This window comes from Anomaloglossus baeobatrachus, chromosome 3 (genome assembly GCF_048569485.1).
Source record: "Anomaloglossus baeobatrachus isolate aAnoBae1 chromosome 3, aAnoBae1.hap1, whole genome shotgun sequence".
Classification (NCBI taxonomy): Eukaryota; Metazoa; Chordata; class Amphibia; order Anura; family Aromobatidae; genus Anomaloglossus; species Anomaloglossus baeobatrachus.
Window position 1 is genome coordinate 502695537 of NC_134355.1, and position 13402 is coordinate 502708938.

The 13402-nt window shown below is 48.8% G+C and overlaps 1 protein-coding gene across 1 annotated transcript in view; it reads right to left on the bottom strand.

Moving 5' to 3' along the window:
- Positions 1–4078: 4078 nt before the first annotated feature.
- Positions 4079–13402, bottom strand: part of NMD3 (NMD3 ribosome export adaptor) — a 131120-nt gene continuing 121796 nt past the window's right edge. Inside the window, exon 16 of the mRNA XM_075338570.1 lies at positions 4079–4395. Within this exon, the coding sequence (XP_075194685.1) occupies positions 4262–4395 (134 nt within the window). The 3' untranslated portion in view covers positions 4079–4261. The remainder of the gene's footprint in view (positions 4396–13402) is intronic.

Genomic DNA, 13402 nt, shown 5'->3' on the forward strand with positions numbered 1-13402 from the left:
TGCTGTAGAATCACTGCGTTGAGAAACACGTGATGGTGTCTCCGCGGTGTTGGATGTTGATGTCCCTAAGGTCAACCATCATTGCTTATGTAGGGACCCATAGACTTGTCATCTGTACTGCTGGTAAAAACATGGACATAGGAAGATCACAAAAAGTCTGGAGTACGTGTGTTATCCATGAAAAAAAACAAACAAAATGGATGAAACACGGACATGTGGACAAGACCCATAAAAAAAGCGCCACACCAAGGTTGAGCCTAGTATTGCAGGTAGCACAGAGCTGCAGTAACCTACCCTACCTGAGGACTGGTGTGGAGCAGTTTCTGGAGAAAACAACCTGTTAGTTTATTCCATCGTATTTCCAAGTATCCTCAGGCATATCAATAGTACGGCATGCGAAACCTGAAATTCATTTAGCTCCTAAATTGTAGATTTCTCCGACCCACTATACGCCAACTATATCTATAATATATGAAAGAAACCTCCAGCATGAAATATTTACCATCCGATATACAGTGTAAGCCCGTCACTGACCATCTATCACACACAATAAACTACAATTGACATTGCAGATTATCCCGCTTATTCTGGAGGGGTTAGGAATCAGGCTAAAAACACAAAACACGAAATCACAGGGTCAGAGAAGATCGCTCCGAAAGACTAGTCTTATATATGGTGTTGGCGCCATCTACTGGCAGCAGCACGTCAATGCAGATTTTTGATAATGTAAAATATTGTAAATTGCACTTTGCTGCGTGGAGCGGACTGTCCCATTTACAGTAATTACAGGCTGCTGACACAAAACTATAACCCAACAGATGACACGCAGCTGAGGGAGCCAGTGGGACCGGAGGAAACATTTCCTGACAGCTAAAATTACATTGCGGATCTTGAAGACTCCACTTATTAACTGTCCACTGCCAGATATCACACATTTCCCATAGTGACGTCACTTCTGCCATGATGTGACATGATTTGTGCAGGAGCCAGGTGTAATCTTTCATAGTTTACCTTGCTTGACGGCGCAGCAGTTTACATTCTAATTAGGTTCACTTTCATCCCTGGGAGGGGAGAGGCTATGGGCTCCACAACTACTTTGCAACTAAGTAAATAAGCAATCATGACATTTATTAGAATTCACAAAGGGACGCATCTGAGAGAGCACGACGTTGATGGAGGCAGAACTGACTACACTTTCTGATTAAGGCAAAGGGAGATCGGAAATGCTGACCATTACTGCCATCTAGTGGCTCTAGTGGATAACACTCATTGCATGTCCATGCTTCTGAGCACATCGACTGTCAGCGAGAGATTTAAGGGCTAGAAATCAGTGATGTGGGTCATGAAACCCCAAGTTCATCATCGATTGATAGATCCAGAGCCTTTAATCACATCTGTCATTTGCAAAGCAGGTTAAACTGTCAGTAGTTTCCAGCTGAACCAGCATCTTTCATATAAAGAGCTGAGGAGCATAGAAAATTGCTTTAGAGATGGTGTGTTAGTGCATGGTGAGAGCTATAGGACACAGCAAACTATACCTGGATTTCATGGAGAGCGGAGCACAAGAGAACCAGTTATAGTGGTAATAGCTCCTATGGATATTATAATGAAGTCTATGGGGTAGTGCTGATCATTGGGATACAACAGACTTGTGCTTCAGGATCATAAACATGCATCAGACACATCGGATTCAGCAGCTTACCTCGGGCAGGGATTTGCAATGTGATCTTCCAGGAGATTGAGATTGCAAAATTGTAGCTTTATAAATTAAATTGCCTGTGAGAGGTGAAACAAATTAAATTGGGATATTGTATATTACATGGGATCCTTATGTCGATGGGGATCATTTGTCATACGATTTGGGGAGAATCCAATATTTAAAGCCCTGAGATTGCTGTAAAGTTTTGACCCAATAGGTCCCCAAAATATCCATGGTCTTAAAATTCTATGTATTATAGCCTCATAAGGCAATCACATGGCTTACATGGAGTCCATCAGCACAGAATGTCTACTCCAGTCAAGCACACGAGCCCGGTGCACCCTGGACATGGCCGAGCAGTCCGGTGCACCTTCCCACCTATATTGTTTTCCATACATCTCTGCCTGATGTACAGGATTCAGACGATGGCAGACATAGATGGAAAACAAGAAGCTGGGAAGGTGCACTTTACGATCGGGCTGTGAAAAGGGTTATCCAATGTGTATGCCCGTCCTAGGGGGATAAAATACATAGGTGTAGGCAGACACATTTGAATCCAGTCATATTTCAGTCCTAATGTCTCCACACCTTAGGACTTAAAACAAAAGGGACTTCACAAACTTGCTGCCATCCTCACAGAACCGTCAATGTCAGACTGTGTTCATGACTGTCATTTAAAGGGGTTTTCCACTTTATTGAAAGTGAACCGTAAAATCCTTTTATATACCTAAAATAACCAAAACAGCAGGTACGCTCAATCCCTGGGTCCAGTGCCAGCTCCCCATCACTGATTAGGTTTTGGATGCAGTGGAGATAGCGCGTTGTCAGCAATCCCTGAGCACAGCTGCACATATCATTTACCTTGACACAGCTTCTAAGCTCAGTGACTGGCTACAGCAGTGATGCATGATGTCAATGAGATGTCAGCACTGCAGTCAAAACATCTAAACAAACTGTGGCGCTTTATGTTTAGATGTTTTGGAAAGGAGAGGGGGAGTACCTCTGCCAGACGAAGGGGGGAGTACCAATGCTGGATGAAGGAGGGGAGGGGAGGGGGGGGGGGTACCCGTCTCGGAAGAAGGTGTGGGGGGAATACAGTACCCGTGCTGGACGAAGGGGTGAGAAGAGAGGGGGATGGAGAGAGTAACCGTGCTGGACGAAGGGAAAAGTACCGTGCCGGGATGGGGGGGGGTTTAGGGGAAGGTACCCATGCTGGAAGAAGGGGTGGGGGGAAGAGAGTACCCGTGCTGGACGCTGGGAAGCGTACCCGTGCCGGGGGGGGTAGCGGAGGGTACCCGTGCCGGAAGAAAGAGGGGGGGGGGGGGGACAGAGAGTACCCGTGCTGGACAAAGGGAAGCGTGCCCGTGCTGGCCGAAGGGAAGCGTGCCCGTGCTGGCCGAAGGGAAGCGTGCCCGTGCTGGCCGAAGGGAAGCGTGCCCGTGCTGGCCGAAGGGAAGCGTGCCCGTGCTGGCCGAAGGGAAGCGTGCCCGTGCTGGCCAAAGGGAAGCGTGCCCGTGCTGGCCAAAGGGAAGCGTGCCCGTGCTGGCCGAAGGGAAGCGTGCCCGTGCTGGCCGAAGGGAAGCGTGCCCGTGCTGGCCGAAGGGAAGCGTGCCCGTGCTGGCCAAAGGGAAGCGTGCCCGTGCTGGCCAAAGGGAAGCGTGCCCGTGCTGGCCAAAGGGAAGCGTGCCCGTGCTGGCCGAAAGGAAGCGTGCCCGTGCTGGCCAAAGGGAAGCGTGCCCGTGCTGCCCAAAGGGAAGCGTGCCCGTGCTGCCCAAAGGGAAGCGTGCCCGTGCTGCCCAAAGGGAAGCGTGCCCGTGCTGGCCGAAGGGAATCGTACCTGTGCATACATTTTATATTATATTAAATATACACGTACACATATATGTATGTATTGGCACCTTTGAAAGTGTTCCAGAAAATGAAGTATTTCTCCCAGAAAATGATTGCAGTTTGGTCATAGATGTTGATTTCCTTTGTGTGTATTGGAACAACACAAAGAAGGGAAGAGTGCCCATGCTGTAACCAGGAAGAAGTACCCGTGCTGGAGAGGGGGAGTGCCAGCGCTGAAACTAGGGAGAGCAAGTAACTACTCTGTCAGATATTTTAGGTATACAAGAGCTTTTAGAGTTCCCTTTCCTTAAAGTGGAAAACCCCTTTAATATTTACATTGCATTTAGAAGCGAAATGAAGTGTCTCGAGCTCCTTCTATAGCACAGCTGCCAGAGACATCAGACGTGTGCTGTGAAGCTCCAGGTCTCGTGAGGTTTTGTTACAGTGTAGTTTGTGGTAATCTGTCCTGCAGACACCTGGAGTATGTGTTGTGCTCATCAGCTCCTCATAAGATGTCTGCGCAGGAGAAAATAGAAAGATCCAAACAGCTTAACCACAAGTTATTTTAATATTTGGCAGTTGGAGGGGAAAACACACAAGAGCTTAGTGTACAGTAATCCAAGTTCAGAGAGAAATATGTATGAGCGCACGTTTCAGATGGTTCAAAATGAAATTGGACACATTTTAAATCCTCTTCTATGAGACACAGCAGCGGGATGCTTTGAAGCAAGTCTATTCTGTCAGCATTTCTGCCCCTTCCCCACCGGTGGCATCGTGAGAAATGTGAAGATCTTCTAGCATCTCTGCCAGGCTGATTCTGGGAGCTCCCTCCTCATCAGTGTCACTCTCCACTGGAATGTTAGCGTCTGAAAGAAGAAAAGCCAGCATGAGCTCAGAAATGGAGCAGGACAAAAAGTGCCAGGAAAGCAGATAATGCAGGTTGTTCAGTACCTGAAGGGCTCTCTGTAGTGCTCACACAGGAAAGCATATCAACTACGTGCATACAATTCATAACCAATGCATTCCAGTGATAAAGATATACGGTGTAACAGTTAAGAGATCTATGTGTGCACTGATATTCACACCAGGAAAGACTTTTACAAATATAAATTTAAATATACAGTGCTGGCCAAAAGTATTGGCACCCCTGCAATTCTGTCAGATAATACTCAGTTTCTTCTTGAAAATGATTGCAATCACACATTCTTTGGTATTATTATCTTCATTTAATTTGTCTTCAATGAAAAAAAAATAAAAAAAATTGTCAAAGCCAAATTGGATATAATTCCACACCAAACATAAAAAAGGGGGTGGACAAAAGTTTTGGCACTGTGTGAAAAATCATGTGATGCTTCTCTAATTTGTGTAATTAACAGCACCTGTAACTTACCTGTGGCACCTAACAGGTGTTGGCAATAACTAAATCACACTTGCAGCCAGTTGACATGGATTAAAGTTGACTCAACCTCTGTCCTGTGTCCTTGTGTGTACCACATTGAGCATGGAGAAAAGAAAGAAGACCAAAGAACTATCTGAGGACTTGAGAATCCAAATTGTGAGGAAGCATGAGCAATCTCAAGGCTACAAGTCCATCTCCAAAGACCTGAAAGTTCCTGTGTCTACGGTGAGCAGTGTCATCAAGAAGTTTAAAGCCCATGGCACTGTGGCTAACCTCCCTAGATGTGGAAGGAAAAGAAAAATTGACGAGAGATTTCAACACAAGATTGTGCGGATGGTGGATAAAGAACCTCGACTAATATCCAAACAAGTTCAAGCTGCACTGCAGTCCGAGGGTACAACAGTGTCAACCCGTACTATCCGTCGGCGTCTGAATCAAAAGGGACTGTATGGTAGGATATCCAGGAAGACCCTACTTCTTACCCCGAGACATAAAAAAGCCAAGCTGGAGTTTGCCAAAACTTACCTGAGAAAGCCGAAAACGTTTTGGAAGAATGTTCTCTGGTCAGATGAGACAAAAGTAGAGCTTTTTGGGAAAAGCCATCAACATAGAGTTTACAGGAAAAAAAAAAAAAGAGGCATTCAAAGAAATGAACACGGTCCCTACAGTCAAACATGGCGGATGTTCCCTAATGTTTTGGGGTTGCTTTGCTGCCTCTGACACTGGACTGCTTGACCGTGTGCATGGCATTATGAAGTCCGAAGACTACCAACAAATTTTGCAGCATAATGTAGGGCCCAGTGTGAGAAAGCTGGGTCTTCCTCAGAGGTCATGGGTCCTCCAGCAGGACAATGACCCAAAACACACTTCAAAAAGCACTAGAAAATGGTTTAAGAGAAAGCACTGGAGACTACTAAAGTGGCCAGCAATGAGTCCAGACCTAAATCCCATAGAACACCTGTGGAGAGATCTCAAAAATGGCAGTTTGGAGAAGGCACCCTTCAAATCTCAGGGACCTGGAGCAGTTTGCCAAAGAAGAATGGTCTAAAATTCCAGCAGAGCATTGTAAGAAACTCATTGATGGTTACCGGAAGTGATTGTTCGCAGTTACTTTGGCTAAAGGTTGTGCAGCCAAGTATTAGGCTAAGGGTGTCAATACTTTTGTCTGTCCCATTTTTGGAGTTTTGTGTGAAATGACCAATGATTTGATATTTGTTTCATTCTCTTTTGTGTTTTTTCATTGAAGACAAATTAAATGAAGATAATAATACCAAAGAATTTGTGATTGCAATCATTTTCAAGAAGAAACTGAGTATTATCTGACAGAATTGCAGGGGTGCCAATACTTTTGGCCAGCACTGTATATCTAAAAATTATCCTTCTCCACTGGTGTGCATATATCTTTCCTTGCAGGTACAAATACATGTACACACACAGACAGACACGCACATACACAGTCAGGCTCGAAAGTGTTGGCACCCTTGAAAGTGTTCCAGAAAATGAAGTATTTCTCTCAGAAAAAGTTTGGTCATTGATGTTTGTTTCCTTTGTGTGTTTTGGAATAACCCAAAGAAAAACAGGAAAAAGGTTAACTGGACATAGCTTCACACAAACCCCCTCAAAATGGGTTGAACAAAATTGTTGCCAACTCCCCAAAATTGTGGGTAAATAACTGGGTTTGCGTACTAGGTCATGAGTCTTCCATCAGGAAAATGACTCCAAACATACTTCAAAAAGCCCCCAGAAACGGATGGAACCAAAGTGCTGGAGACTTCAAAAGTGACCAGCAAGGAGTCTGGATCTAAATCCTATTGAACTCCTATCGGGAAATGTTAAATTTGCTGTTGGGGAAAAGGAGTCTTCAAATATGAGAGAACTGGAGCAGTCTGCAAAAGAAGAGTGGTTATTCACTTGTTCTAGGTTATAGAAAGCGATTGATTTCAGTTATTTAATCCAAAGGGTGTGCAACTTTTAAGTTAAGAGTGCCAACAATGTTGTCCGGCCCATTTTTGTGTGAAATTATGTTATAATTGCTTGCCTTCTCTGTTTTTTTGTGTTGTTCCAATACACACCAAGGAAATGAAGGGAATTTTGTTTACTTACCGTAAATTCCTTTTCTTCTAGCTCCAATTGGGAGACCCAGACAATTGGGTGTATAGCTACTGCCTCCGGAGGCCACACAAAGCACTACACTTAAAAGTGTAAAGCCCCTCCCCTTCTGCCTATACACCCCCCGTGGGATCACGGGCTCCTCAGTTTTAGTGCAAAAGCAAGAAGGAGGAAAGCCAATAACTGGTTTAAAAACAAATTCGATCCGAAGAAACATCGGAGAACTGAAACCATTCAACATGAACAACATGTGTACCCGAAAAAACAAAAATCCCTAAGAAAACAGGGCGGGTGCTGGGTCTCCCAATTGGAGCTAGAAGAAAAGGAATTTACGGTAAGTAAACAAAATTCCCTTCTTCTTTGTCGCTCCTAATTGGGAGACCCAGACAATTGGGACGTTCAAAAGCAGTCCCTGGGTGGGTAAAATAACACCTCGTGATAGGGCCGAAAAAACAGCCCTTTCCTACAGGTGGGCAACCGCCGCCTGAAGGACTTGTCTACCTAGGCTGGCGTCCGCCAAAGCGTAGGTATGCCCCTGATAATGCTTGGTAAAAGTGTGCAGACTCGACCAGGTAGCCGCCTGGCACACCTGCTGAGCCGTAGCCTGGTGCCGTAATGCCCAGGACGCACCCACGGCTCTGGTAGAATGGGCCTTCAGCCCTGAGGGAACCGGAATCCCAGCAGAACGGTAGGCTTCAAGAATTGGTTCCTTGATCCACCGAGCTAGGGTGGATTTGGAAGCTTGCGACCCTTTACGCTGACCAGCGACAAGGATAAAGAGTGCATCCGAGCGGCGCAGAGGCGCCGTGCGGGAAATGTAGATTCTGAGTGCTCTCACCAGATCCAACAAATGCAAATCCTTTTCACATTGATGAACTGGATGAGGACACAAAGAAGGTAAGACGATATCCTGATTAAGATGAAAGGGGGATACCACCTTAGGGAGAAACTCCGGAATCGGGCGCAGAACCACCTTGTCCTGGTGAAACACCAGAAAGGGAGATTTGCATGACAGCGCTGCTAGCTCGGACACTCTCCGAAGAGACGTGACCGCTACTAGAAAGGCCACTTTCTGTGAAAGGCGAGAAAGGGAAACATCCCTCATAGGCTCGAAAGGCGGCTTCTGGAGAGCAATTAGAACCCTGTTCAGATCCCAGGGCTCTAAAGGCCGCTTGTAAGGAGGGACGATATGACAAACCCCTTGCAGGAACGTGCGTACCTGAGGAAGTCGTGCTAGGCGTTTCTGAAAAAATACAGATAGCGCTGAGACTTGTCCTTTAAGGGAGCCGAGCGACAAACCTTTATCCAAACCGGATTGTAGGAAAGAAAGAAGAGTAGGCAATGCAAATGGCCAGGGAGAAACTCCCTAAGCAGAGCACCAAGATAAGAATATCTTCCACGTCCTGTGGTAGATCTTGGCGGAGGATGGTTTTCTAGCCTGTCTCATGGTGGCAATGACCTCTTGAGATAATCCTGAAGACTCTAGGATCCAGGACTCAATGGCCACACAGTCAGGTTCAGGGCCGCAGAATTCTGATGGAAAAACGGCCCTTGGGACAACAAGTCTGGTCGGTCTGGTAGTGCCCACGGTTGGCCTACCGTGAGGTGCCACAGATCCGGGTACCACGACCTCCTCGGCCAGTCTGGAGCGACGAGGATGGCGCGGCGGCAGTCGGACCTGATCTTGCGCAGCACTCTGGGCAACAGTGCCAGAGGTGGAAACACATAAGGTAGCCGGAACAGCGACCAATCTTGAACTAAGGCGTCCGCCGCCAGAGCTCGGTGATCGTGAGACCGTGCCATGAAAGCCGGGACCTTGTTGTTGTGCCGGGACGCCATTAGGTCGACATCCGGCATCCCCCAGCGGCGACAGATCTCCTGAAACACGTCCGGGTGAAGAGACCATTCCCCTGCGTCCATACCCTGGCGACTGAGGAAGTCTGCTTCCCAGTTTTCCACGCCTGGGATGTGAACTGCGGATATGGTGGATGCCATGTCTTCCACCCACGTCAGAATCCGCCGGACTTCCTGGAAGGCTTGCCGACTGCGTGTTCCTCCTTGGTGGTTGATGTATGCCACCGTTGTGGAGTTGTCCGACTGAATTCGGATCTGCTTGCCTTCCAGCCACTGCTGGAAGGCTTGTAGGGCAAGATACACTGCTCTGATTTCCAGAACATTGATCTGAAGGGTGGACTCTTGCTGAGTCCACGTACCTTGAGCCCTGTGGTGGAGAAAAACTGCTCCCCACCCTGAAAGACTCGCGTCTGTCGTAACCACCGCCCAGGATGGGGGTAGAAAGGACTTTCCTTTTGACAATGAAGTGGGAAGAAGCCACCACCGAAGAGATTCCTTGGCCGCCTGAGAAAGGGAGACATTCCTGTCGAGGGACGTCGACTTCCCGTCCCATTGGCGGAGAATGTCCCATTGTAGTGGACGCAGATGAAACTGCGCGAAAGGGACTGCCTCCATTGTTGCTACCATCTTCCCTAGGAAGTGCATGAGGCGTCTCAAGGGGTGTGACTGGCCTTGAAGGAGAGATTGCACCCCTGTCTGTAGTGAACGCTGTTTGACCAGCGGAAGCTTCACTATCGCTGAGAGAATATGAAACTCCATGCCAAGATATGTTAGCGATTGGGTCGGAGTCAGATTTGACTTTGAAAAGTTGATGATCCACCCGAAACTCTGGAGAGTCTCCAGCGCAACGTTCAGGCTGTGTTGGCGTGCCTCTTGAGAGGGTGCCTTGACCAGTAGATCGTCCAAATACGGGATCACAGAGTGACCTTGAGAGTGCAGGACTGCTACTACTGCTGCCATGACCTTGGTGAAGACCCGTGGGGCTGTCGCCAGCCCGAAAGGCAGAGCTCCGAACTGAAGGTGTTCGTCTCCTATAACGAAGCGTAGAAAACGCTGATGCTCTGGAGCAATCGGCACGTGGAGATAAGCATCCTTGATGTCTATTGATGCTAGGAAATCTCCTTGAGACATTGAGGCGATGACGGAGCGGAGAGATTCCATCCGGAACCGCCTGGTTTTCACGTGCTTGTTGAGCAGTTTTAAATCCAGAACGGGACGGAAAGACCCGTCCTTTTTTGGCACCACAAACAAATTGGAGTAAAAACCGTGACCTTGCTCCTGAAGAGGAACAGGGGTCACCACTCCTTCTGCCTTTAGAGTGCACACCGCTTGCAGAAGAGCATCGGCTCGGTCGGGAGGTGGAGAAGTTCTGAAGAATCGAGTTGGAGGACGAGAACTGAACTCTATCCTGTACCCGTGAGACAGAATGTCTCTCACCCAACGGTCTTTGACCTGTGGCAGCCAAATGTCGCCAAAGCGGGAGAGCCTGCCACCGACCGAGGATGCGGAGAGAGGAGGCCGAAAGTCATGAGGAAGCCGCCTTGGTAGCGGGTCTTCCGGCTGTCTTTTTTGGGCGTGACTGAGCCCGCCAAGAATCTGAGCTCCTCTGATCCTTTTGAGTCCTTTTGGACGAGGAGAATCGGGACCTGCCCGAGCCTCGAAAGGACCGAAACCCCGACTGTCCCCTCCTCTGTTGGGGTTTGTTTTGTCTGGGCTGAGGTAAGGATGAATCCTTACCCTTGGACTGTTTAATGATTTCATCCAAACGCTCACCAAACAGTCGGTCACCAGAAAATGGCAAACTGGTTAAGCACTTTTTGGAAGCAGAATCTGCCTTCCATTCCCTTAACCACAAGGCTCTGCGTAAAACCACGGAGTTGGCGGACGCCACTGCCGTACGGCTCGTAGAGTCCAGGACAGCATTAATCGCGTAAGACGCAAATGCAGACATTTGAGCGGTTAAGGATGCCACCTGCGGAACAGATGTACGTGTGACCGTGTCAATCTGTGTAAGACCAGCTGAAATAGCTTGGAGTGCCCATACGGCTGCGAATGCTGGAGCAAACGACGCGCCGATAGCTTCATAGATGGATTTCAACCAGAGCTCCATCTGTCTGTCAGTGGCATCTTTAAGTGCAGCCCCATCTTCCACTGCAACTATGGATCTAGCCGCAAGCCTGGAGATTGGAGGATCCACCTTGGGACACTGGGTCCAGCCCTTGACCACGTCAGGGGGAAAGGGATAACGTGTATCCTTAAGCCGTTTGGAGAAACGCTTATCTGGATAAGCGTGGTGTTTCTGGACTGACTCTCTAAAGTCAGAGTGGTCCAGAAAAGTACTTAATTTACGCTTGGGATACCTGAAATGGAATTTCTCCTGCTGGGAAGCTGACTCCTCCACTGGAGGAGCTGGGGGAGAAATATCCAACATTCTATTGATGGACGCTATAAGATCATTCACTATGGCGTCACCATCAGGAGTATCCAGATTGAGAGCGGTCTCAGGATCAGAATCCTGATCAGCTACCTCCGCCTCATCATACAGAGAGTCCTCCTGCTGGGACCCTGACCAGTGTGATGAAGTCGAGGGCCGCTCATAGCGAGCTCGCTTAGGCTGTCTGGGACTGTCGTCCGTGTCAGAGCCTTCACCCTGGGATGCATGGGACACCCCCGGAGCCCGGAGCTGTTCCAACTGAGGGGGACCAGGGAGCAATGATTCAACAGTGCCCATGGTCTGAGTTACTGGTCTAGACTGCAAAGTTTCTAGAATTTTAGTCATAGTCACAGACAATCTATCCGCAAAAACTGCAAACTCCGTCCCCGTCACCTGGACAGTATTCACAGGTGGTTCTCCCTGGGTCACCTCTAGCAGAGGCCCCGGCCGAGCAAGTGCCACAGGGGCCGAGCACTGCACACAATGGGGGTCAGTGGAACCTGCCGGTAGAGTAGCCTCACATGCGGTACAAGCAGCATAGAAAGCCTGTGCCTTGGCACCCTTGCTTTTTGCGGATGACATGCTGTTGTCTCCTCTGAGCAATCTAGGAGGGTATATAGCCAAGAATCACCAGCGACCGTACAGTGCAATGTATAGCATGCAAGCATAAAAATACAAATGTACACTTCGGCACTAGTGGGGTCAGCACCAGAGGTGCCGCTTACCGCCCGCTCAAACGCGGGTGTGTGGTCGCCAGAATCCCGTGTCTGGGTCTCCCAGAACTTGTCTCCCCTCTCCAGCTCAGACTGCACACAGGAATGGCTGCCGGCGTTCTGTGAAGAGGGGAGGACCGTGGGCGTGCCTCAGACAAAGTGCGGGAAACTGGCGTCCCACTGTGTCCAGTGTGAGGGCTGGAGTATGTAAAGTAGACTCCAGCCCTCTGCGCTGATGTTCTGTACAGCGTCCCGCCCTTCCCCTGACTGGCAGGCCTGGGGGCGGGAACGAAGCGAAACTAGGCCGCAAAAGCCGGGGACTCGAGTAATAAGCGCGGCCGCCATATATGCACGGCCAGCGCGGAAGTCCCCGGCGCACCACAAGTCCCAGCCGCGCCGCAGCGTAAACTGACAGCAGCGGCCGGCGCGGCAGTTCCCAATACATTAACTCACTCAGCAGAGCTGTAGTGAGTAGTGGCACAAGCGCGCAGCGCTGTTGTCCCCGGCGCACTAACAAACCCAGCAATGCTGCAGTGTGTCTGCGCGCGGTCTGTACGGGGACACAGAGTACCTTGACGTAGCAGGGCCATGTCCCTGACGATACTCAGCTCCATATCCAGCAGATTCCCCAGCGGCTGTGGATGGAGCACGGTCTCAGTGCCTGGAGACCGGTAAAATCCCACTTCACCCAGAGCCCTAAGGGGGATGGGGAAGGAAGCAGCATGTGGGCTCCAGCCTCCGTACCCGCAATGGGTACCTCAACCTTAACAAACACCGCCGACAAAAGTGGGGTGAGAAGGGAGCATGCTGGGGGCCCTAGTATGGGCCCTCTTTTCTTCCATCCGACATAGTCAGCAGCTGCTGCTGACTAAACAGTGGAGCTATGCGTGGATGTCTGACCTCCTTCGCACAAAGCATGAAAACTGAGGAGCCCGTGATCCCACGGGGGGTGTATAGGCAGAAGGGGAGGGGCTTTACACTTTTAAGTGTAGTGCTTTGTGTGGCCTCCGGAGGCAGTAGCTATACACCCAATTGTCTGGGTCTCCCAATTAGGAGCGACAAAGAAAAACATGTGTATAACAAGAAGTGTGATTGGAATAATTCTCTGTGAGAAATACTTTATTTTCTGGAACAATTTCAAGGGTGCCAACAATTTTGGCCATTACTGTAGCTATCTACCCATCTATATATAATAGTGTATGGAAGCTTCCAAACTCTCTTCCAACAGATGACGTTCGGAGAAAAGGATACTTTTGTTGGTATTCATTTTCTTATTCCTGAGATAAGATAATGCCAAGGAGCCTCATAATGACTTAGGGGTACTTCTCACATAGCGAGATGGCTGCTGAGTCACGGTTTTTGTG